Source organism: Neoarius graeffei, chromosome 27 (assembly GCF_027579695.1).
Source record: "Neoarius graeffei isolate fNeoGra1 chromosome 27, fNeoGra1.pri, whole genome shotgun sequence".
Lineage (NCBI taxonomy): Eukaryota > Metazoa > Chordata > Actinopteri > Siluriformes > Ariidae > Neoarius > Neoarius graeffei.
The window spans coordinates 19,242,427-19,269,576 of NC_083595.1; the positions used below are offsets into that span (position 1 = coordinate 19,242,427).

Below are 27,150 nucleotides of genomic sequence, written 5' to 3' on the forward strand. Positions count from 1 at the left end.
GAGAGTGTAAGTCACTGAAAAGTGTAGAAATAAAGAGTTTTGGAAACTCAGTTCTGGCCTGCCGTACTTCTGTGCTCCACCCACCCGCTCGAAGTTCCACACCCTGTAGGCCAGTTGGCCTGTCAGTTGCCAGCCTGATACGAGGCTGTCTGCGTCCATCACAAACACACTTCATCTACAATTATAATGTACGATGCTTCACATATGGAACAGCTGCTTCACTTCCAAATGAACAAGAGCTTAAGCCTCACTGACAACCCGCCGTAAGTGTTTTGGAAACGCACGGGTCGCAGGGTTTGGTAGCTTGCAGCCGTGCCGCAGGGTCGCGGTGAACCCAGGGAAAGTTTGGGGGAGGAGTATAGGCAAAATAGTTGTCAAGTACAGGTTGCACGCCTGACTTCCTCGAGGCGTGGGAAAAATTGCGCTGTTAGCCCATGGAAAGTGTATGTCTGATGCACATTATCGGTGTGTGTTCAGTGAGTGTGGAGTGCGGGTGACTTGTATTTTACCAGTTTCCTGCGCTATGAGTACGGGCCGCACTTGTGAAGCATGTGTGACGCATGTGATTAGCATGTGACAATCACTCATACCGTAACTTGCATGTGACGCAAGCCAGGAGTGGGTATAAAGCCAGCGTGTCTGCAGCATGCTGCATCTGTCTTTCGACTGAAGACACACTGGATATTTTGTGGGAAAATTTTGAAAATTTTCAGTTTAAAAGTTTAAAAAATGGGGGGTGGCACGGTGGTGTAGTGGTTAGCGCTGTCGCCTCACAGCAAGAAGGTCCGGGTTCAAGCCCCGTGGCCGACGAGGGCCTTTCTGTGCGGAGTTTGCATGTTCTCCCTGTGTCCATGTGGGTTTCCTCCGGGTGCTCTGGTTTCCCCCACAGTCCAAAGACATGCAGGTTAGGTTAACTGGTGACTCTAAATTGACTGTAGGTGTGAATGTGAGTGTGAATGGTTGTCTGTGTCTATGTGTCATCCCTGTGATGACCTGACAACTTGTCCAAGGTGTACCCCGCCTTTCGCCCGTAATCAGCTGGGATACGCTCCAGCTTGCCTGCGACCCTGTAGAACAGGATAAAGCGGCTAGAGATAATGAGATGAATGAGATGAGTTTAGAAAATGGGACCCAAGAAGAAGTGAGCAAAAGTGAAGTAACCCAGCCTGAAACAGCAGAGGGGGAGGAGGAGGAGGAAGAATTTGATAATGATGGTAGCAGCACCGGCAAGCCCTGCATGAAGAGGGAGAAGTATGCCTTCAAGCCAGCAGAAGGCACAGCACCCCACCAGAGGTATTTTCACAGGTAAACACACATGCTTTAAACATTCATTTCAGTATCTATATGCTTATGTAATTAATATTATATATGCTGATTTTCATGTATGTTTCAGCTAACGATGCCCAGAAGTGAGGACATTGCAATCCTATCATCGCTGTCAGGCCATTGTGCCATGCTCAGTGATAAGGACAAGGACATCCCGACACCCCGTCCCACCACTCAGCAGGAGTAGGAGCAGGACAGTAGCTCGGAGTCAGAGTGTGTTTCAGTGCTCAAACTGTTGGGCTATTTAGTTGGGATTTTTTACAATGTAATAAAATACGTTATTTCCTTATACTCGTGTTTTATTATTTGACGTTTGCATAGTAAATTAACATATACTCAAATAAAAACAGCAAATGAGATGGTCTTCTTCCCTTCTACAATGCTACACGCTACATGATCGGTTCCTTGGCTCCTCCCCAATATATATATCCAGAGTCTTGCCCCTTATGTTGCATGCGGGTCGCGTGCGCTGCATGCAGGTCGTGTGCACTGTGCGCACGTCACACATAGGGGTAGAAAGTGAGATGTACTTCTGTCTTGCGGGCCACACAAATAGCAAGTGTGGAATACTTTTGTAGTACTTCTGAGGCATGTCACTCGTACAATAACTGTGCGTCACTCATGCGCCTTACTGTCATCGAAAAAAGCCCCTACTAGCTGTGCTGCTGACTTGGTTCAGGTGTATAAAAGGAGTATGGGTCCCTTACGTAGTGTATGTGTTCTTGATTTGTCGCAAGACCTGTAGAATTTGCATGTGCAGGACCAAAAGTCTCCACGGGCAATCTGCGACCTTCTACGGCGCTGAACACATGCAAGTATCGCACAAGTATCAAGCATGGTTTTGCCAAAGTTTTTACCGTAGACCGCTCGTAGCAGCATGTACAGCAGGTTGTGAGTGAGGCTTTAAGAAGCTGGAGGCATGTTCCAGTCAATGTCTACGAAATATGGTAAAAGATGGATGGAAGCGAAGGCACATTACATAAAGTGACGATGAAGAGACAGATTATACCTTCATTCACACGAATGAGCAGATCGAGAACATTCTGAAAACAACACCCCTATGTGACATTATTTATAGCCAATATCTTACGTACATCGGCCACGTTTGTCATGCAGAGACCATAGCACTGACTAAAATATTACTGTTTGCAAAACCCGAAAGGAAGTACTACCGTAACCCCTGGATGAAGATATTTGAACTCCTCGGAGTTTCCAGTGTTCAGGTGAAAAGAATGACCCAGTCACGAAATGGGTTCACCGACTTGCGAAGGAAACATTTCAAGTTGCCTCTGTAATGGCAACGTCCATTTTGTGGAGGAATCTAGAGGTACAATTACAGGTACCACCGGCTTGGTAGGCCTGTCGTAGCTTCCCCCAGACACACAATTTAGAGTAGCCAATGACCCTAATCCATAATTACGTCATCGCTTGTTTACCGCGATACCCGGGGTCAGCTCCACTGTATTGTTTACTTTCGCCTTTGTTAAACACTGCATTGTTCTGTCTAACCAGTTTTAACCAGGCCTAAAGTGAGTTGCTGTGTGCCTTACTCTGTCTTCACAACAAAGAGAACACCTACAGTGGTGCTTGAAAGTTTGTGAACCCTTTAGAATTTTCTATATTTCTGCATAAATATGACCTAAAACATCATCAGATTTTCACACAAGTCCTAAAAGTAGATAAAGAGAACCAAGTTAAACAAAAGAGACAAAAATATTATACTTGGTCATTTATTTACTGAGGAAAATGATCCAATATTACATATCTGTGGGTGGCAAAAGTATGTGAACCTCTAGGATTAGCAGTTAATTTGAAGGTGAAATTAGAGTCAGGTGTTTTCAATCAGTGGGATGACAATCAGGTGTGAGTGGGCACCCTGTTTTATTTAAAGAACAGGGATCTATCAAAGTCTGATCTTCACAACACGTTTGTGGAAGTGTATCATGGCACGAACAAAGGAGATTTCTGAGGACCTCAGAAAAAGCGTTGTTGATGCTCATCAGGCTGGAAAAGGTTACAAAACCATCTCTAAAGAGTTTGGACTCCACCAATCCACAGTCAGACAGATCGTGTACAAATGGAGGAAATTCAAGACCATTGTTAACCTCCCCAGGAGTGGTCGACCAACAAAGATCACTCCAAGAGCAAGGTATGTAATAGTCGGCGAGGTCACAAAGGAGCCCAGGGTAACTTCTAAGCAACTGAAGGCCTCTCTCACATTGGCTAATGTTAATGTTCATGAGTCCACCATCAGGAGAACACTGAACAACAATGGTGTGCCTGGTAGGGTTGCAAGCAGAAAGCCACTGCTCTCCAAAAAGAACATTGCTGCTCAACTGCAGTTTGCTAAAGATCACGTGGACAAGCCAGAAGGCTATTGGAAAAATGCTTTGTGGACAGATGAGACCAAAATAGAACTTTTTGGTTTAAATGAGAAGTGTTATGTTTAGAGAAAGGAAAACACTGCATTCCAGCACAAGAACCTCATCCCATCTGTGAAACATGGTGGTGGAAGTATCATGGTTTGGGCCTGTTTTGCTGCATCTGGGCCAGGATGGCTTGCCATCATTGATGGAACAATGAATTCTGAATTATACCAGCGAATTCTAAAGGAAAATGTCAGGACATCTGTCCATGAACTGAATCTCAAGAGAAGGTGGGTCATGCAGCAAGACAATGATCCTAAGCACACAAGTCATTCTACCAAAGAATGGTTAAAGAAGAATAAAGTTAATGCTTTGGAATGGCCAAGTCAAAGTCCTGACCTTAATCCAACCGAAATGTTGTGGAAGGACCTGAAGCAAGCAGTTCATGTGAGGAAACCCACCAACATCCCAGAGTTGAAGCTGTTCTGTACAGAGGAATGGGCTAAAATTCCTCCAAGCTGGTGTGCAGGGCTGATCAACAGTTACCGGAAACGTTTAGTTGCAGTTATTGCTGCACAAGGGGGTCACACCAGATACTGAAAGCAAAGGTTCACATACTTTTGCCACTCACAGATATGTAATATTGGATAATTTTCCTCAATATATAAATGACCAAGTATAATATCTACTTTTAGGACTTGTGTGAAAATCTGATGTTGTTTTAGGTCATATTTATGCAGAAATATAGAACATTCTAAAGGGTTCACAAACTTTCAAGCACCACTGTAATTTGAGCTTTTATCAGCTGCCAGTCAAGAAGAAGAGAAGAAAGAAATGGATACGTTTAATCCACAATGAAAACCATCGAACTGAATCAAAATGGACAAGTGTTTGTAGCTTACATTTCTCTGATGGGAAAAAGACGTAGTTAAACTGTGACCCAGCAATATTTCCATGGTCTGCAGAATGGCCTTCGGTTATAGAAGATAACAATTGACACTGTACATCATCTGAAACTAGTGATATTCAAAAGCCTGTAAAACAAAGAAGCATTCTTTGGCCTTTGCCTCTCAACATGCTGAAGCACTTGGCAGCCAAACAAGCCTGTCGGACCAATAAAACTCCCAAACCACGAAGGGTTCTCTTTCAGGTATGTATAATGTCCAGTGTACCTCACTAGCAGCATTTATTGAAGAAAACGCATTTATACTGAACATGACACGGCAGATCAGCAGGTTTCAAAAAGTTTTGGGTTTTTTTTGTAATGTTTCCTGATATCAAGTTTTATTTAACTAAGTCACTCATTTATAAATGTTTTGATGCTGTTTATCTGGGCCCAGGATCATGAAGCAATCTTAGACTTAAGTCAACAGTTGATTTTTACCTCGCCCAGGACGGAGTTCACCAATTCCAAAATGTTCATCTTTCAGTTCTGCTTCCACTGATATGCTACATGATGGGGCATCTCTCATAATTTTCTTTCAAACTTTCATTTGTTTATGTGTGTGTGTGTGTGTGTGTGTGTGTGTGTGTGTGTGTGTGTGTGTGTGTGTGTGTGTGTCTCTAGCGTCTAGAAAGTTGCACCGGTTGACTTCAACTTTTCAGGGTAGATGGGCAATGCCCCGTAGATTACCTGATTAAATTTTGGGGGTAATCGGGTCAAGGTGAAGGTTAAGGTCACCTGAATGGTCAACCTTTTGGTCAAAATAACATTTTCTATTATAACTCAAAAACAGTTGCTGATAGAAAGATGTTTACTATTATGAGCATATAGGAACTCCCATATGGCCTTTCATTTAGCACCATAATCTTTGACCTTGAGTGACCTTGAAAGGTCAAACTCAAGGTTACGGGTTTTCAGAAGGTTGTAACTCGAAAACGGTTGATGGTAGACAGATATTTACCATTATCAACTTATAGGAAGTGCCATATGGACTTTGATTTGGCACCATGACTTTTGACCTTGAATGATTTTGAAATGTCAAACTCAAGGTCATGGATTTTCGTCAGACTTTAACCTGACAGCTGATGATTGAGAAATATTACCATTATCAACATATAGGTATAAAATAAGTGCTGAAAATATAAATATAAAAAATACTGTTTTGCCTGGCAACACTTGTTCATAATAGTTTCCCTTACTGCATCTGTAACTTTCATTGTGCTGGATCAAGATAAAGTACAATGCTAAGATTTCATTAGAACAAAGCTTCTAAGAAAATGGTAAGGAATAACTAAAGATTAAAATTAACAAATTTAGACTTAAGTCTAAGATTGGTTCGTGATCCAATATACATCCTCAGAAATGAGACATTCTGAGATTTGATGTTGTTGTTGTACAGTGCGGTAGACTTAGTTTAGACTCTTACCTTCTCACCAAGCTTGATTTGGATTCCAATTTTCCTGCTGTAAACCCTTGACATGTTATCCACCTCTTTAAATCACCAATTTCATTGTCTTCCACGACAGAGCACGGCAAAATCGCTCCACTCACATCGCTCTCACGTAAAATTAATCTGACAGCCATCATATCGCTCAACTACCGACCCTGGCTATCCCCCACAATGCATTGCGGTAAACAAGTGATGATGTACAGTGGATATAAAAAGTATACACACCCCATTAAAATGATAGGTTTTTCTAATATAAAAAATTAGACCACAATAAATAATCTCTAAACTTTTCCCACCTTTAATGTGACCTATAACCTGTACAATTCAATTGAAAAACAAGGTTGGGGGGGAAAAACATAAAAAAAAAAAAGTACAATAAGCTGGTTGCATAAGTGTGCACACCCTTAAATTAATACTTTGTTGAAGCACCTTTTTATTTAATTACAGAATTCAGTCTTTTTGGGTACACACCTGCCATCAATTACTCTGATTAACCCCAAATAAAGTTCAGACATTTACTCAGTTGCATCCTCCAGAAAAAAGCATGGTTCACAGACAGCTTACAAAGCATCAAAGGGATCTCATTGTTGAAAGGTATCAGTCAGGAGAAGGGTACAAAAAAAATTCCACGGCATTAGATATACCATGGAGCACAGTGAAGACAGTCATCAAGAAGTGGAGAAAATATGGGACAACAGTGACATTACCGAGAACTGGATGTCCCTCCAAAATTTATGAAAAGACAAGATGAAAACTGGTCAGGGAGGCTGCCAAGAAGCCTACAGCAACACCGAAGGAACTGCAGGAATTTCTGGCAAGTACTGGTTGTGTACTACATGTGACAACAATCTCCCATATTCTCCATATGTCTGGACTATTATACCAAGATGGCGGCGCAAGGAGTCGCAGCAGCCCGAGGCTCTACCATTCACAGCAGTTTTTTAAAGTATACTCGCTCAGAACTTATTGAAATACAAAAACACTGTTTGGACTTTGTTCCAGAGGACATAAAGTCCTTCCCAAAATGGACTATTCGTCCATGGAAGCGCCTGGAATTAATCCGAGCGACAGTGAGACCCAGACCGTGGAGACACAGACGGAGGAAGCGAGACAACAGGGCAGGCTGCCGAGTGAGGCTGCGCCGCGTTCCATGCTGATTGGCCGTTCCAAGCTTACTCCTCATCAACGCTCACTCTCGTCAACAAAATGGATGACTTGAGACTCCGATTTGTGAATAACCGATGGGACAGCTGTAGAACAATAATCTCTGAGACATGGCTGCACGGAAACATCCTAGATGCAGCTGTGAAACTACAGGGGCACAGCGTCTACAGAGCAGACCGTAGATCAGCGGCCAGGAAGAAAAAAGGAGGAGGTGTGTGTGTTTAGTGTATGTGAGAGACGATTTTTGCACTGATGTCACTGTTATGGAAAGACACTGTTGTACGGACTTGGAGTTTCTGGCGCTAAAATACAGGCCATTCCACCTCAGCCATGAGCACAGTGCATTGTTTGTATTTGCTGTGTACATTCACCTACGAGCTAATGCAAAGTTAGCCATGAGCAGGCTGCATGAGGCAATCAGTAAACAACAAAACAGACTATACCAGACAGTTTCATCATTGTGGTGGGGTATTTTAATCACACAAACCTGAAGTCTGTGTTACGCAAATTCTACAAAAACATCCACATGGGGACACGGAATGGAAAAACACTCGATCAGGTTTACACCAACTTCAAAATGTGCCTACAAAGTCCACCAGCCCCCCCACCTTGGACAATCAGACCACTTGGCTCTGTTTTTAACACCTTCTTATCAACCTCTCATCAACAAAACAAAGAGCCAGGTCAGGACAGTTCAGATCTGGTCTGAGGAGACTGAGGCTACATCCACACGACAACGGCAACGAGATGTTATTTAAAAATATATCGCGTCCAAATGGGCAACGATCAGTAAAATATCAGGTCCATATGGCAACGCAACGCTTGCTGAAAACGATGCAATACACATGCCACACCTCTAGGGGCGCTGTAAGACGGTCCCTTCGGAGACACCAGAACAATAGAAGAAGTAAGGACGCATGCGCATAAACTATTATGCGCGAGACTTCATATTAGCCACAGGAAAATCTGTTCGTAAAATTACATTATAATGACCAAATACAATGAAAAGTATTTTTCCAATCTCACCTGTGAAAGGTAATCCCATGTGATCTCGTTTGGACGGCAAACCTGTTGGTACAATTAAACGCAGCTAATCTTTATTCTCCGCTTTGACCTATCCAATATGGCGGCGAGGATGACGTATGATTCTACACGGAAGGCAGCGTCTTTAATGGTCCGGAATAAATTGAATACTACACGTTGATGGATTAATTTGTTGTTTCTCACCTGTGAAAGGTAATCCCATGTGATCTCGTTTGGATGGTAAACCTGTTGGTACAGTTAAAGGCAGCGCATGAATCTTTATTCTCCGCTTTGACCTATCCAATATGGCGGCGAGGATGACGTATGATTCTACGCGGAAGGCGGCGTCTTTAATGGTCCGGAATAAATTGAATACTACACGTTGATGGATTAATTTGCTCCTCTACGCCCTTTTTGAGGAATGTATTGTAGGACTAAAACCAACATCTGAAGAGGTGAGATCGCTCCTTTTTTTCCCTATTTTTGCTGGCGGGATTGACTCTGCCCTAAGGGCAGAGTCTCTCTCTCTCTCTCTCTCTCACTTTGCACCATTACACAATAAATATTCACAGTGAAAATATTTTGTAAGCGCGTTTCATGAACCAAGTTATAGGATTTGTTGACAACTCGCATCGCATCGCAATGAGAAGATCATTGGCACTACTGGTGTTAAGAATCAGACCATTTCATAAATGAATATTTTGCTGTAGAGCTGCAGTGTTTGTACAATTGCATGTTTTTGCTTCACTATTACTGTCACTATTCTGCTTCTTGCATTACTACTGTGAACTAACACTGAACATAATAATAATAATAATAATAATAATAATATCCAAGCTCATGTTTCACTCTCACTAGTGCTCTGTAAGGCTTTTTCCTGGTGATATCCTGGTGATATTCGTTACACTTCTACCCGGCGTGAAGCACTCACAGTCATGTGGTTGTGACGTCATCGTAAGCAAATCCGTTCTACTCATCCAGACGACTTCACAATGGCAACGTTGTCAGATCTTTCCACTCTGGAACCCGTTCTCAAAAAGATTGCGTTTTGGGCACCCAAAACGCCGGTGCCATGTGGACGCCAGGCCTAAACGATAAGCAATTGTATCAGAGTCACCTGAATCCGTTGCCGTGTGGACAGGGCCTGAGGCAGCACTGCAAGACTGTTCTGAGGACACAAGGTGGGAGATCTTTGATCAGGAAGACACAGAACAATATGCTTCCATAGTAATGGACTATATCAGGTTCTGTGTTGAGACTTCCACCAAAACCAAAAACATCAGAGTGCCCCAAAACTAAAAGCCCTGGTTCAACAGCACTGTTTACAGTCTACTGAAAGCCAGGAATGTGGCATTGCGATCAGGTGACTGGGAGACCTACAGGAGATTCAGAGAAGATCTGAGAAGGGGGATCACTACTGCCAAAAATAAATATAAAATGCAAATCGAACAGCATTTCAAAGACAACAACACCCGCAGCATGTGGCAGGGGATCAGAACAATTACTAACTACAAACAGAACCCCTGCCCACCTTCTACAGTCAACCCCTACCTCCCTGACCAGCTGAACGTCGCCTTCTCCTGTTTTGACAGCAACACCACCAACATGAATGAGCATCCCTTACCCACAGTCAACATCCTTCACACACCTCCAGACCCCCTCAGAAAGAGAGACATCCAATGGTACTGCACCAGTACCAGGTTAAGTAGGCCCTGCTCAACATCAATGGCAGGAAGGCGACTGGTCCGGACGGGGTCCCAGGACATGCTCTAAAAGCATGTGCACACCAACTGGCGGCTGTTTTCACTGACATTCAACAAGTCACTGAAGGAGGCCATAGTGCCCTCCTGCTTTAAAGCTGCAACCATCATCCCCGTCCCAAAGCACTCAGTAGTCACATGCTTGAATGATTATTGGTCTGTTGCACTAACACCGATAATCATGAAATGCTTCGAAAGACTGGTGATGAACTACATCAAAGCCTCCGTCCCTGCTGACCTGGACCAGTACCAGTTCGTCTACAAAACCAACAGGCACACTGAAGACACCATCTCCCTCATGCTGCACACTGTACTGACTCACCTGTAGAACCCTGACACCTATGTGAGGATACTGTTCGTTGACTTCAGCGCGGCCTTCAACACTGTCAATCCGAGCAAGTTGGTCAACAAGCTGCTGTCTCTGGGCCTGGACCATCACCTCTGTAGCTGGATTAAGGACTTCCTCTCCAACAGACCACAGCATGTGAGACCTGGAGACCTCATCTCATCCAGCTCCATCTTAAACAATGGCACCCCTGAAGGCTATGTTCTTAGTCCACTCCTTTACTCATGCTTCACACAGGACTGTTCTCCCATTCATAACTCAAACCAAATATACAAATTTGCTGATGACACAGCTGTGGTGGGGTTGATAACCAACAGCAATGAGGCAGCCTACAGAGAGGAAGTTCAGGCCCTCACATCTTGGTGTCAGAACAATGACTTGCTCCTCAGCACCAACAAAACAAAGGAGCTTGTCAGTGACTTCAGAAAATGACCGGTTAAAACAAATGCCAGCCTGGTGATGTTTGGAGAGGAGGGGGAACAGGTGGGGAGCTTCAAGTACCTCAGTGTTCACCTCTCAGAGGACCTGACATGGGGACTGAACACCAGAGAGGTGGTGAAAAAGGCCCAGCAGAGACTCTTCTTCCTGCGATCCCTGAGGAAAACTGGGCTCTCACAGAAGCTCCTCACCAACTTCTACCAGTGCACCATACAAAGTGTTCTGAGCTATGGATGCATTGTGTGGTTTTCCAGCTGCACCTCAGAGGAGAGGAAAGATCTGCAGTGGATCATCAGGACTGCATCTAAAATCATTGGTACCCCCTCCAATCCCTGGAACAGAGCTACTCTGCCAGGCTGAGAAACACAGCCACAAAGATTAGGACTGACTGCACTCACCCTGGACAATGTCTTTTTGACACCCTTCCCTCTGGCAGGCTTAGGGTCATAAAGTCACAAACAGCAAGACACCAAAATAGCTTCTTCCCCAGGGCCGTAAAAGCTCTACTGGAGGCCTGATCCGGACTTGGACTCACACTCTGCACTTTACTGTGTTTGGTTACATTGATTAATTACATACTGCAATTTATACTGCTGCTTATATGCCAATATGCTGCTTTTTAAAAGTCTATGTATATTATTTACTTATTTATTTTATTTTATTGATATGCTGCTGTGATCTGAGCCCTCAAACAGTGTTTCGTTGTATAATAATGTGCAATGACAATAAAGAATCTATCTATCTATCTATCTATCTATCTATCTATCTATCTATCTATCTATCTATCTATCTATCTATCTATCTATCTATCTATCTATCTATCTATCTATCTATCTATCTATCTATCTATCTATCTATCTATCTATCTATCTATCTATGAATGAGGTGGTGTCATAGAAAAACATCCAGGCCCGGCTAAATTTTGCAAAAACATACATCGACTTTCCCAAAAGCATGTGAGAAAATGTGTTATGGTCGAATGAAACCGAGGTTGAACTTTTTGGCCACAATTCCAAAAGGTATGTTTAGTGCAAAAACAACACTATGCATCAACAAAAGATCCCCATACCCACGGTGAAGCATGGTGGTGGCAGCATCATGTTTTGGGGTTGTTTTTCTTCGGCTGGAACAGGGGCTTTAGTCAAGGTGGAGGGAATTATGAACAGTTCTAAATACCAGTCAATTTTGGTCCAAAACCTTCAAATGTCTGCTAGAAAGATGAAGATGAAGAAGAATTTCATCTTTCAGCATGAAAATGACCCCAAAAAGGTTTTGGAATGGCCCAGCCAGAGCCCAGACCTAAATCCAATTGAAAATCTGTGGGGTGACCTGAAGAGGGCTGTGCACAAGAGATGCCCTCACAATCTGACAGATTTGGAGCACTTTTACAAGGATGAGTGGGCAAATATTGCCAAGTCTAGATGTGGCAGGCTGATAGACTCCTACCCAAAAAGACTGAATGCCAGTCCTCTCAATAACTGCTGGCAACCGGTGATTTTGCCGCCTACAAATGCTCCATTGCCGGCTACTCACAGTAGTTTTTCAAAGAATTAAAATTCATAAGTTTTTACTTCATAATTTATACTTCATAAAAATAAAATTTTGCATTCAGGATCACTCAGAATTCACCATTTAACATCTGCATTTTCAAAAATTTCCGGGGGAGTACCCCTGGACCCCCCTCTTTTTTATACATCGCGGAGGCGGCTAACGCAGCCTCCGCTCAGCTTACGCTTAACATGGATCCCAGACATCGGCTATTTAGCAGAATTCCGCTATTTTTCTAGCCGAAGTGTTGTTTTTTTTTTAATCTCTTGTATATCTGTTAAAAATATGTTTGTTTAAGTAAAATGACCAGCAGAATACGTTCTGATTTGGTTTGCTTGTTTAGCGATGTTTTCGTTGGCTTCGTTTGTTCTCGTTGACATTCGGGAACACTCGGAAGTTAAATTGATGTAAATACAGCGAGACTGTACGTGATAGAACGAGAAAACAATATGGCTGCGCCCATTTGCTAGAAAACGTGTTTTAACTCCGTTCGTGCTTTTGTTTCTAATGCGTTGAACTTAATTCAATATGTTGTGGAAAGCGTAGTTGCGCTTAGCCAGAGAGGAAGTTGAATCCAAGAAGAGATTAATGAATGTGGTGAATACAGAGCTTGAAACAAAAGCTCATGCGAACAGAGTAGCCAAGAAACTATCCAAAAGAGCACTGCAGGAACATCAGAAAAAGCAGAAGGAAAGATCAGAGAAACAAAAGCAGAGAAAACTGGAGGAAAGATCACAGAATGTATCCCAGAAAAGAGCATTAAATTCCTCTGCAGTGAAACCTTTCAAAAAGAGAAAGGTTTAAATCAAATATGTCCAATATTTTCTGTACATATGTATATATCTAATATTACTGAATCATTGATTTCTGCTCATATTCATGATTTTTGAAAAATGAATGTGGCTTATATTAGACTAGTATTGACATTAACTTGAAACAAAAAAAATAAACAAATGAGATGAACTATGGACACTATTGTTATAAAATCAGTGGAATATTTAGGCAAGTATATTCTTCAAAGCTACATTTTCGTCTAATTTTTATAAATAACAAATTTTTTTTGCCACTTATGTCATAGATTACAAAATATGGCATCAAATAGATACACATTATTGTTAAATTCTGTTGCTTTTCTATGTTAAATCTATTTAAAAAATGTGTTCTATAGCATCTTTAAATGTTAAAATCTCAACAGCTTCAGGGGGCAAAGCCCCCTGTACCCCCAGCAGGGGCTTTGCCCCTGCACCCCGCAAAGGGCTTGCAGCCCCCTTGACCCATGCTGATAGTTTCTTACATTCCTCTATTTTTTTCAATTACTGCTGGGATCCCTGGCTTAACCTCTGCCTACTACTCTTTCTTACTTGCCCCTTTCTCAGAAATATATTGAGAGGGCTGAAATGCTGTAATTAAATCAAAAGGTGCTTCAACAAAGTATTAGTTTAAGGGTGTGTACACTTATGTAACCAGCTTATTGTACATTTTTTTATTTTTTATGTTTTTCCCCCGACATATTTGTTTTTCAATCGAATTATACAGGTTATAGGTCACATTAAAGGTGGGAAAAGTTTTGAAATTATTTATCGTGGTCTCATTTTTTTTTGCATCAGAAAAACCTATCATTTTAATGGGGTGTGTACACTTTTTATATTCACTGTATATTGTTTTAGACAGTTGAAATGCGACAGGATTTGTGATAACTTGCATGAAGTTGAAATGGCGAACCAATAAATTTATATGTTTTGCCGTGCAAACAGGAAGTGTGTCATAAATTCACCATGCATTGCCTGATATGGCTAAACCTTCAGAGGTTATAAGACATAATGTTTTTGATGACATCCACATGCCCAAATTGACCCTTTGGTATAGCATCACCATTTGGACCTGGACAGTAATGACTCCACTTCCAAAAAACTCAAACTCATGAAATTTGGTATACTCATCAGTCCTGGCTACCACTACTCAGGGATAGAGGTGTGGCCCCGGGTGTGTCCGTGGGACTCCATAGCGCCCCCACATGACATTGAGACTTCTGCCTGGTATATAGTTTCACCTATCCATGTCAAATTTCGTAGGTGTGTGGTGTGCCCCAAGACAAACAAAATTGCAAGATACATTGCATTAGCCATACTCAACAAGAAGGGAGTTATTTTTGTTTTTCTGCGAGTGCGACGGCCCTTTATCGCCGCTAGCGGCTATATTGTTTTAGTTTCGTTTGTAACTCTCTGACTTTGCTTCACACTTTGTAAATAGTACACATCTGTAAATAAACTCTTCCCTCCGATTATATCTGTCTCTATACCACTTCACTGATACAGTGGTATGTCTGCATGTATATTTGCCTTTTTGTTTCCTTTTCCATAAATCAGAATTTATGTAATCAAATTATAGGCTTATGAGTAAATATTTATTTAAAGCTGTAAAATTGTTGGATAACGAAAATGCCCCAGGCCTGACCTCCCTGTAGCCGACATTTTTCCTCTCTTTTATAGATGCCAAACATGATTTGGAAGCCAAAGTTCTTCAGCAGCTTCAGTGTCTTCATAACGTCTGGAGTCACCCAGGCTGGAGGGGATAGGCCATGCTTCTTCTGTGTGTAGGAAAGTGAGATTTAGAGTGGGTGGAGGGAGAGCGAGCAAGTGAGCAAGCAAGTGAGCGAGAGAGAGAGAGAGAGAGAGAGAGAATAAAATAACAGCTACATTTATGGTCAGGTCCATACAAATTAGGATATTTACTAAACTATTGTAATTTTGGCTGTTTACTACAGTACATCAGAAATTAAACTAAATAATGAATATGGAGTAACAGTGTAGGAGTATAGTTGCAAACAGTTATTATAGATGTTGTCAGTTCAGAACAGTCTGGTCAGTCTCCTCTGACCTCTCTCAACACCATATTCTAGGCTTGTACTGTAGCTTCTTTCAGTTGTTTGTTTTGAGGGGTTTCTCCCTCCAGTCTCCTCTTCAGGAGGTGAAATGTATGCTCAATTGGGTTAGGGTCTGATGATTGACTTGGCCAATCTAAAACCTTCCACTTTGGTGTTTTGGATCATTATCTTGCTGTATGATGTTTTTCTGAGTAAATTGGCAACAGAATGTTTCTGTAAATTTCTGAACTCCTTATGCTGCTAACATCATGAGTTACATCAGCTGGGTCCTTGGAGATGCAGTCCTTGGTGTAGAGGGGGAAGAGCAGTGGGGAGAGGAGCACCAGTGCTGACTGTCCATATCGCAGAAGTAACTTCCCCCAGCCTTACCTGCTGTTTTTTGCCTGTAAGGAAGCTGGTGATTCAATGACAGATGGCAGGGGATAGAGTGAGCTGAGAAAGTTTGGAGGAGAGGATTTCTGCAGTGATAGTGTTGAATGCCTATAGTCCACAAACAGAATCCTTACATATGTCCCTGGGCAGTCAAGGTGTTGCAGGATGTATGTCCCAGTCCCTTGTTGACTGCGTCATCCACTGACCTGTTTGCTTGGTAGGCAAACTTCATGGGGTCCAGCAGGTGTCTGGTGACATTCTTCAGGTGGGCCAATACCAGTCATTCAAAGGACTTCATGACTACAGACATCACAGTGACAGGCCTGTAGTCATTTAGTCCTGTGATGGAGGGTTTCTTGGGACCCAGGATGATGGTGGAGTGTTTCAAGCAGGTGCTCCATGCATCTGTTGATGATCTTCAAGAAGGCTGGAGCCAGTTGGTCATCACAGGCTTGAGACAGGAGGAGGAGAGGCCATCTGGACCTGGTGATTTCTTGCTGTTCTGTCTCCGGAAGAGCCAGTGGACATCATCTTCACATATCTTGAGTGCAGCTTGAGTATTAGCAGGGAGGGTAAGGGTATGCCAGAGGTGTGATGCCCCCATCACACCTGTTGTTGTTGAGCTGGAGTGGGTGACATTCAAGTTGTCAACAAGGTCTTTGTTTGCTGAAGCAGTGGGGGACTGTCTTCTGTCATTTGTGATATCTTGCAGGCTTCTCCACACTGACGCAGGGTCGTTAGATGAAAACATGCTTTCCAGCTTTTCAGTGTAGCTTCGTTTATCCATTCTTTTAATCAAAAGACTGGCCTGCTTTTTCAGGGCTCGATCCCCACTGATGTAGGCATCCTCCTTGGCCTGACAAAGTCTTAAGGCTGAAATATACTTCTCCAGACACAGACTGCGCATGATACAAATTTCATCAGCATGGATTGTCCGAGTAGCACCCAAATTTTGTGTAGGAATGAACTTGTGCATATTGACTGCATGTGTGAAACTGAGCATGCAGAAATACATTGCCTGGCCAAAAAAAGTTGCAATTTGGATTTAAATCAGCAAATACTTCAGAGGCTTTGATTGAATAATTACTACAGTATGTTTTTACAATATGTTTCAACTGGCAACAATTGTTTTAACCCTAACTGATGCAAACCCTAACTGATGCTTCTCATTTCTTAAACAACCATGTCAGAAGATGTATGGTCATGGAAAAGATGTTACTGGGTCAAATTCAGAAGGGTTAAATTATTAGTCTGCATCAAGCAAAGAAAACAACTATGGAGATTGCTGAAATTACTGTGATTGAGTTAAGAACTGTCCAACACATTATTAAAACCTGGAAAGATAGTGGTGAACTATTAACTTTGCAGAAGAAATGTGGTAGGAAAAAATATTGACAGAGATCTTGACAGAGACCTAAACGCATGGTGAAGTCGAATTGTTTAAAAAAACAAACAAACAAACAAACAAAAAAAACAACAGTAGAACTTACAGCTATAATAATAATAATAATAATAATAATAATAATAATAATAATACCCCTCCTAGAACTGCCACCTTATTGTGGTGGAGGGGTTTGTGTGCTTGAATGATTCTAGGAGCTATGTTGTCAGGGGCATTATGCCCCTGTTAGGGTCTCCCAAGGCAGACAGGTCCTAGGTGACAGGCCAGACCAAGAGCAGTTCACCAAAACCCTTATGGATAATAGATCAAGGACCGTGATGTCGCTCGGTGATGTCGCGCAGCCAGGGCCTCACCCTGGAGCCAGGCCCGGGGTTGGGGCTCGTATGCGAGTGCTTGGTGGCCGGGCCTTTGCCCACGGGGCCCAGCCGGGCTCAGCCCATAGCAGTGATGTGGCCCCGACCTCCTGTGGGGTAACCACCCACAGAGGTAGCAGTAGGGAGCTAGTGCAGTGTGGATTGGGCGGCAGTCGAAGGCAGGGGCCTCAACGACCTGATCCCTGAACACAGCGGCTAGCTGTTGGGACATGGAATGTCACTTCACTGGGGGGGAAAGAGCCTGAGCTTGTGCGGGAGGTTGAGAGGTACCGGCTAGAGATAGTCGGGCTCACCTCCATGCACAGCTTGGACTCCGGAACCCAGCTCCTCGAGAGGGGCTGGACTCTCCACTTCTCTGGAGTTGCCCATGGTGAGCGGCTGCGGGCTGGTGTGGGCTTGCTTATAGCTCCCCAGCTCAGCTGCCATGTGTTGGAGTTTACCACAGTGAACAAGAGGGTCGCCTCTCTGCACTTTCAGATCAGGGAGAGGGCTCTTGCTGTTGTTTGTGCCTACGGGCCGAATAGCAGTATAGAGTATTCGGCCTTCTTGAAGTCCCTGGGAGAGGTACTGAGAGGTGCTCAGACTGGGGACTCCATTGTTCTACTGGGGGACTTCAACGCTGACGTGGGCGACGACAGTGACACCTGGAGGGGCGTGATTGGGAGGAACGGCCTCCCCGATCTGAACCCGAGTGGTGTTTTGTTATTGGACTTCTGTGCTCGTCACGGTTTGTCCATAACGAACACCATGTTCGAGCATAGGGGTGTCCATAAGTGCACGTGGCACCAGGACACCTTAGGTCGGAGGTCGATGATTGACTTTGTTGTCATTTCATCTGATCTCTGGCCCTATGTCTTGGACACTTGGGTGAAGAGAGGGGCTGAGCTGTCAACTGATCACCACCTGGTGGTGAGTTGGATCTGCTGGCGGAGGAGGAAGTCGGACAGACCTGGCAGGCCCAAACGTATTGTGAGGGTCTGCTGGGAACGTCTGGCCGAGCACTCTGCCGGGGAGGTCTTTAACTCCCACCTACGGGAATTCTCCCAGCTTCCGAGGGAGGTGGGGAACATTGAGTCTGAGTGGACCATGTTCTCTGCCTCCATTGTAGATGCCGCTGTTCAGAGCTGTGGCCGCAAGGTCTCCAGTGCCTGTCGTGGTGGCAATCCCCGAACCTGGTGGTGGACACCGGAAGTAAGGGATGCCGTCAAGCTAAAGGAGTCCAATCGGGCCATGTTGGCCTCCAGGACTCCTGAGGCTGCTGATGGGTATTGGCAGGCCAGGCGTGCTGCAGCTTGGGCAGTTGCGGAGGCAAAAACTCGGAACTGGGAGGAGTTCAGTGAGGCCATGGAGGTGGACTATCGGTCGGTCTCGAAGAAATTCTGGCAAACCATCCAGCACCTCAGGAGGGGGAAGCAGTACTCTGCCAACACTGTTTACAGTGCGGGTGGGGAGCTGTTGACCTTGACTGGGGACATTGTTGGGCGGTGGAAGGAATACTTCGAGGATCTCCTCAATCCCACCATTACGTCTTCTACTGAGGAAGCGGAGGCTGATGACTCAGAGGTGGACTCATCCATTACCCAAGCCGAAGTCACTGAGGTGGTTTGCAAGCTCCTCGGTGGCAAGGCAAGGCTGAGATGCGCCCTGAGTATCTCAAGTCTCTGGATGTTGTGGGGCTGTCTTGGCTGACACACCTCTGCAACATCGCGTGGCAGTCTGGAGTGGCAGACTGGGGTGGTGGTCCCTCTTTTTAAGAAAGGGGACCAGAAAGTGTGGTCAAATTATAGGGCACACTCATGGTATTCTGTGGGGGGTCCCTCATGGTATTGTGTGTGGGGTGCTTCGGGAGTATGGGGTTCGGGGCTCTTTGCTAAGGGCTGTCCGGTCCCTATACGAATGGAGCAGGAGTTTGGTTCGCATTGCCAGCAGTAAGTCAGACCTGTTCTCAGTGCATGTTGGACTCCGGCAGGGCTGCCCTTTGTCATTGGTTCTGTTCATAATTTTTATGGACAGAATATCTAGGCGCAGCCAGGGGCCGGAAGGAATCCTGTTTGGGAACCACAGGATTTCATCTCTGCTTTTTGCGGATGATGTTATCCTGTTGGCGTCTTCAAACCAGGACCTTCAGCATCCACTGGGGTGTTTTGCAGTTGAGTGTGAAGCGGCTGGGATGAGAATCAGCACCTCCAAGTCCGAGGCCATGGTTCTCGACCGGAAAAGGGTGGCTTGCCCTCTCCAGGTTGGTGGAGAAGTCCTGCCTCAAGTGGAGGCGTTAACTATCTCGGGATCTTGTTCACGAGTGAGGGAAGGATAGAGTGTGAGATCGACAGGCAGATTGGTGCAGCCCCCGCAGTGGGGTGCGGTCGCTTTACTGGTCCATCATGGTGAAGAAGGAGCTGAGCCAAAAGGCAAAGCTCTCGATTTACTGGTCGATCTACGTTCCGACTCTCACCTATGGTCATGAGCTTTGGGTAATGACCGAAAGAACAAGATTGTGGATACAAGCGGCCGAAATGAGTTTCCTTCGCAGGGTGGCTGGGCACTCCCTTAGAGACAGGGTGAGAAGCACAGTCACTTGGGAGGAGCTCGGAGTAGAGCCACTGCTCCTCCACATCGGGAGGAATCAGCTGAGGTGGCTCGAGCATCTCTTTTGGATGTCTCCTGGACGCCTCCCTGGGGAGGTGTTCCAGGCATGTCCCCCCGGGAGGAGGCCCCGGGGAAGACCCAGGACACGCTGGAGGGACTATGTCTCTCGGCTGGCCTGGGAACGCCTCGGTGTTCTTCCCGAGGAGCTGGCCGAGGTGTCTGGGGAAAGGGAAGTTTGGGCTTCCATGCTCAGACTGCTGCCTCCGCGACCCGGCCCCGGATAAGCAGATGAAGATGAGATGAGACGAGATGAGATAATAATAATATGTTCAATTTATATAGCACCTTTCTCAAAACCCAAGGTCACTTTACTAGGCTTTAATAGGCAGAAAAAAGTCCACCAAATAGAGGTCAGGATATCATTCCAGTGGTGTAGCAACCACAGTCCTACCAAAAGGCGCACAAAAACAAGTCCCACATCTCCAGCACAGCCACCGTGACACCGCCAGCAACATCGCTCAAACACCATGGCATGGATCCACAAAGCGAACACAGAAGCACCACCATGCAGAGTGCTGGTATGTCCCAAACCGCCTGCACAGCCGCCGCGACACCACCGAGCAACATTGCTCGGAACATCACACCAAGCATTAAAGCACAGAGCGCTGGACAGCCACGAGTTTAAAATGAGCAACGAGCTCACTGCAGTCCATAGCTGGGAACACAGGCATCACCCACGGCGAACCAAGGCCTGGAGGGAACCGACGCCCAAAACTGGGTCCGGAGCTACACCACAACCGGCGGACTAAAACACTCAAACATCAAACACAGAAAAAAGAAAAAAATAGAATAAAAAAAGAGAGAAAATAAAATAAAAAAGCTCCGGTGAGAGGCGGCAGCCAGAATGTGTACGACGTACTGTCAACCGGAAACCAGAAATCACATCCTAGAATAGAGGAAATGGAATTTGCATACAAGAAGCATAGAAGCTTGAGTCTTCAACAGCTATGTTTAATATTCAAAGTAAGAGCATTTCCATGTGCACAAAAACTCCGAGGATTGGGATTAAACAGCTGTGCTGCCAGAAGTAAGATAGTTTTTAGTAAGATAATCAGAAGAAAAGGCTTCAATTTGCTAGGGAGCATAAAGATTGGACTTTGGAGCAATGGAAAAAGGTCATATGGTATGATAAATCCAGATTTACCCTATTCCAGAGTGATGGGTGTGTCACAGTAAGAAGGAAAGCACTTGAAGCAATACACCAATCATGCATAGTGGCCACTGTACAAGCCTCTGGAGGCAGGGTTATGATCCGGGGTTGCTTCAGTTGGTCAGGTCTAGGTCAGATCATTATGCGACAATAAAACAAAGTCAGTTGACTACCTGAAAGTACTGAATGATCAGGTTATCCCATCCATGGATTTTTTTCTTCCCTGATGGCATGGGCCTATTTCAGGATGACAGTGCATTGGGCTCATATTATGAGAGTGGTTCAGGGAGCATGAGGAATCATTTTCACACGTGAATTGGCCACCACAGAATCCTGACCTTAACCCCATTGAAAGTCTTTGGGATGTGTTGGAGAAAACTTTATGGAGGGGGTTGACTCTCCCATAGTCAATGCAAGATCTCAAAGAAAAATGAATGCAACTCTGATGGAAATAAAAGTTGTGACACTGCATAATGTTATCATAATGATGCCACAGTGAATGCGCACCATAATCAAAGCTAAAGGCGGTCCAACAAAATATTAGTGTGTAACTTTTTATTTGGCCAGGCAGTGTAGTAGAAATAAAAGTCGTAGTGTGCATGCATTCAGCTTGTATGCTAAGACACAGCTGTAACAGCAGAAAATCAAGTATACCCATGCACATGCCAAGTTTCAGTGAAACAAAGGGCAGCAGAATATGCAAAGTCCTTGTTTATCCTGTTGAAGAGAAGCAGCTTGTCCATTTTGTTGGGCAAGGTGCAGAGATTCACCAGGTGCGTCGAAGGGAGTGTTGTTTTTGAAATCCCCATGGTCAGAGCATCACTAGCGCATCAGTGTGCTTCCCTTGCGTTTCATCTATGTCCCACAGAGAGTCGCTGTTCCTCCAATTAAGATCTCCAAAAAACTTTCTGGGTTTTCTGATGAAAAACTATCTGGAGTGAACTTTTCTGATGTTAAGCAGTTCTTCTCTCGTGAAAGTAATTGGGTGTGAGTAACCAGACACCAGAATAAACAAAAAACAAAAAAGTACTAGAGAGCACCATGGGCAGCACTAGGGAAGGGCTTGGGGGTGCTGCAGCTACCCCTAGGATAGCCATAGCACCCCCCAGAAATTTCTGTATTAACTATATTTAAAATTTTAATGTGTAAATATTATAATTTATCATTAAAAATAAACAAATGTTTTAATAAAACAAACCAATCATTTTTAGACTAAATAAACAAAGCCAATACAGGTGATCTGATTGAGCCAATGGGCACAGGAGGTATTGGACTTTTGACGTTACTTTCACATCCTGTTAGCCAGAGCATAATGTTTTGTACAGTGGTGCTTGAAAGTTTGTGAACCCTTTAGAATTTTCTATATTTCTGCATAAATATGACCGAAAACATCATTCGATTTTCACACAAGTCCTAAAAGTAGATAAAAAGAACCCAGTTAAACAAATAAGACAAAAATATTATACTTGGTCATTTATTTATTGAGGAAAATGATCCAATATTACATAATCTGTGAGTGGCAAAAGTATGTGAACCTTTGCTTTCAGTATCTGGTGTGACCCCCTTGTGCAGCAATAACTGCAACTAAACGTTTCCGGTAACTGTTGATCAGTCCTGCACACCGGCTTGGAGGAATTTTAGCCCATTCCTCCGTACAGAACAGCTTCAACTCTGGGATGTTGGTGGGTTTCCTCACATGAACTGCTCGCTTCAGGTCCTTCCACAACATTTTGATTGGATTAAGGTCAGGACTTTGACTTGGCCATTCCAAAACATTCACTATATTCTTCTTTAACCATTCTTTGGGAGAACAACTTGTGTGCTTAGGGACATTGTCTTGCTGCATGACCCACCTTCTCTTGAGATTCAGTTCATGGACAGATGTCCTGACATTTTCCTTTAGAATTTACTGGAATAATTCAGAATTCATTGTTCCATCAATTATGGTAAGTCGTCCTGGCCCAGATACAGCAAAACAGGTCCAAACCATGATACTACCACCATCATGTTTCACAAAGGGGATAAGGCTCTTATGCTGGAACGCAGTATTTTCCTTTCTCCAAACATAACGCTTCTCATTTAAACCAAAAAGTTCTATTTTGGTCTCATCTGTCCACAAAACATTTTTCCAATAGCCTTCTGGCTTGTCCACGTGATCTTTAGCAAACTGCAGATGAGCAGCAATGTTCTTTTTGGAGAGCAGTGGCTTTCTCCTTGCAACCCTGCCATGCACACCATTGTTGTTCAGTGTTCTCCTGATGGTGGATTCATGAACATTAACATAAGCCAATGTGAAAGAGGCCTTCAGTTGCTTAGAAGTTACCCTGGGGTCCTTTGACCCCTCCTCAACTATTACACGCCTTGCTCTTGGAGTGATCTTTGTTGGTTGACCACTTCTGGGAAGGGTAACAATGGCCTTGAATTTCCTCCATTTGTACACGATCTGTCTGACTGTGGATTGGTGGAGTCCAAACTCTTTAGAGATGGTTTTGTAACCTTTTCCAGCCTGATGAGCATCAACAATGCTTTTTCTGAGGTCCTCAGAAATCTCCTTTGTTTGTGCCATGATACATTTCCACAAACATGTGTTGTGAATATCAATAGAAATAGAAATTAGAAATTTCTCTAAATAGAAATTTCTATTTAGATGATGGTTGAATCACTATTGATTCAATGCTGATAGGGTTGAAAATTCAACGTTGATTCAACCCAAATTCAAGGGGACACTTTCAATATCATTTCAACATTATTTCAATGTTTTCTGCCAAACGCTATTTCAATGTTGATTCAACTGATTTTTGCTATTTGGGAATTGCTCAAGGGCACCTCAGCCCAAGGCCGCCCCACGTCAACCTAACTGCACATCTTTGGACTGTGGAGGAAACCCACACAGACACGGGGAGAACGTGCAAATTCCACACAGAAAGGCCCTCGCCAGCTGCTGGGTTCGAACCTGGAACCTTCTTGCTGTGAGGCGACCGTGCTAACCACTGCACCACCGTGAGAAATTGGGTTGATGTTGATGTTTCACCGTACACAATGATGGAAAGGCCTGTCTGTGGACATGAACCAGATATGATATGAACCAGAAAGGATTATACAGTCTTTACCTGGACAATAAAATATTGCCTAAATACAGTACGAGCAGTTAAACTTACTGTACAATTCAAATAACTGCCTGACTAACAAAATATTTGAATATTTGCTCCGGTTTCCCCCACAGTCCAAAGACATGCAGGTTAGGTTAACTGGTGACTCTAAATTGACCATAGGTGTGAATGTGAGTGTGAATGGTTGTCTGTGTCTATGTGTCAGCCCTGTGATGACCTGGCGACTTGTCCAGGGTGTAGATACCCTGCCTTTCGCCCATAGTCAGCTGGGATAGGCTCCAGCTTGCCTGCAACCCTGTAGAAGGATAAAGTGGCTAGAGATAATGAGATGAGAATACATAACATGTCATAATAAGTCTGTATAGTAATCTTCAGTCACTGTTTTATCCTACTCAGTATGGTGGTGAATCTGGAGCCTATGCCAGGAACACTGGGCGTGAGGTGGGATGGGGTTCTTGTCCATCAGAGTACCATGTGTACAAGCACATGTTCACTTAACCACTATTTTTAACCACACTACCACAAAGAGGAGAACTGGCCAGTGTTGTTGAAGCAAATTTCTTCAGTCGCAAACACGGACAGTCTATGGTCGCAAATCTCGTCGTCAACGGAGCTCGAGCTCTTCTGAAAGTTCTTCTGAGAGACGGTTATTTGGACCATTCCAAATAGCGGCCGGTACGGTAGAATTTTCTGTTCGTTTTTTCCTTACATGTTGCACACGCAAGATTTGCACATAACCATAAATAATAATCTATTCTTCATAGTTCCTTGTGCTCTATTAAAATTCTAAATTAAATAAATGAAATTCAATGAAATATAGAAAACCCCCTCCCACAAAATGGTCTCACCCAGAGTGCACCCCAGGCTCCCGTCCAGTGGTGCAGTGTATGATGACAACAAAATCAACATATATTCAACATTGATCAAATGTTTCCTTCAACCATTACATTGATTTGAACACATTTTTTCAACTTTTTATTTTATCAGTGGTTGATTAATGGTTGATCCACCATCAGTGTTCAACTATAACTGTAAATCAACCATCTTGACCAAATATCAACATTGAAATAGCATCATTTGCTATCTGGGATCCCTGTTCTTTAAATAAAACAGGGTGCCCACTCACACCTGATTGTCATCCCATTGATTGAAAACACCTGATTCTAATTTCACCTTCAAATTAACTGTTAATCCTAGAGGTTCACATTACTTTTACTTTTTCACATACATATATGTAATATTGGATCATTTTCCTCAATAAATAAATTACCAAGTATAATATTTGTATCTCATTTGTTGAACTGGGTTCTCTTTACCTGCTTTTAGGACTTGTGTGAAAATCTGATGATGTTTTCGGTCATATTTATGCAGAAATATAGAAAATTCTCAAGGGTTCACAAACTTTCAAGCACCACTGTAGCTTAGCTTTAGTAATAATAATGAATCATTTCTTAACTTCATAAACATCCATGTATGGAGACTTGATCAACAGATGCACTGTTTTGTTAGGAAGATACTGAATGGTAAGTCATGATTTTCATCTTCTGCTGAGGCACAAATTCTGACTACTTGTAGTTATCTCTATGTAATGCTTATTCAAATAACATTAAGTCCATGGAACGGAATACTGTTAGTTGTTAGTCGAGGTGTTAGTAACTGGTTGCATTTGGCCAGTAGGTTTTGTGTAATCCTGTTTAAAATCAGACAAACAAACTGAAAGCATGACCTCCTTGGCAGAAGTAATTAAACTGTGGCAACAGGCACATTAAAGGGAAACCCTAAATTTCAAAGCAGCCTCACTGAAAAGTCAAGCAACCCCATAGCACCAGCAAAAGAGCAATTTGTGCCATTTTGCTAAATAATATGGTCTGTAACTCTGCATTGTTGAGTCAGTACAAAGCATTTTAGATTTTCAAATATTACATTTCCAAAGCAAAAATTAAAATGGATTTATGTCAGTAAAAAAAAAAAAGGAAAATATAACAGGCCATTTTTCAGGCAGAAAACATAATGCTGGGTTTTACATGAAAAAAAAAAAATCAACTTAACTCAAAAGATCCTTTTTATGAGGGCCCAAGCACCGTAGGTGCAAAGCCCAATTGTTTCCACCATGTTTTTTTTTTTTTTATTAACATTAGGGCCTGAGCACCAAAGTGCAGGCCATGGTGCTCAGGCCCTATTGTTTTTGGCATGTTCTTTCTTCTTCCTCTTCTTATTATTATTATTAGGGCCTGAGCACCGAGGTACAAAGCCCTATTGTTTTCAGCATGTTTTTTTTTTCTTTTTCTTACTCTTCTTCTTTCTTTTTTCCCCTCTGTGGAAGAACTTTTTTGAGGCACTTGCAATGCTCGAAAACTCATGAATTTTGGCACACTGTTGAAATGTGCGTAAAATCACAAAGTTACATTGAGCAGGGGACTGGGTATGGTCCTGGAGCTCTATAGCACCCCCGAGAACAAGCTATGGTTGAGATGAAGTTGCTCGGATTGGCACAAGATTTGGTGTGGTCGATCCTCGTGTGATACAGGACAAACACCACTTGGTTGTATTTGACTCTGCCCAATAGGAAGTCAGCCATGTTGGATGGAACGTGGGATTTTGAAATTTTCCCACACTGATTTGAGGGGCTTATGAAGGTTTAAAACTCATGCAACTTTGCACACACATTTGTCCTATGATACAATTTTTGGTGATATGGTAAATTAGTATAGGTGGCCTTCATTAACTCCATAGCGCCACCTAGTTCAAAAAAACAGATTTGACACCTTGTACATGTTCAAAAACTCATGAAATTTGGTAGACACATGAGTAATGTGCTCCTTTACTCAGCCATAGGGGCTTGACCTCA

At 43.4% G+C, this 27,150-nt stretch overlaps 1 protein-coding gene across 2 annotated transcripts in view; it reads right to left on the reverse strand.

Annotated features, from left to right (window-relative positions):
• Positions 1 to 27,150, reverse strand: part of acp2 (acid phosphatase 2, lysosomal) — a 153,649-nt gene that overhangs the window by 12,231 nt on the left and 114,268 nt on the right. For both annotated transcript variants that reach the window (XM_060911499.1, XM_060911500.1), the window contains one exon: positions 14,819 to 14,951. In XM_060911499.1, the coding sequence (XP_060767482.1) occupies positions 14,819 to 14,951 (133 nt within the window). The remainder of the gene's footprint in view (positions 1 to 14,818; positions 14,952 to 27,150) is intronic.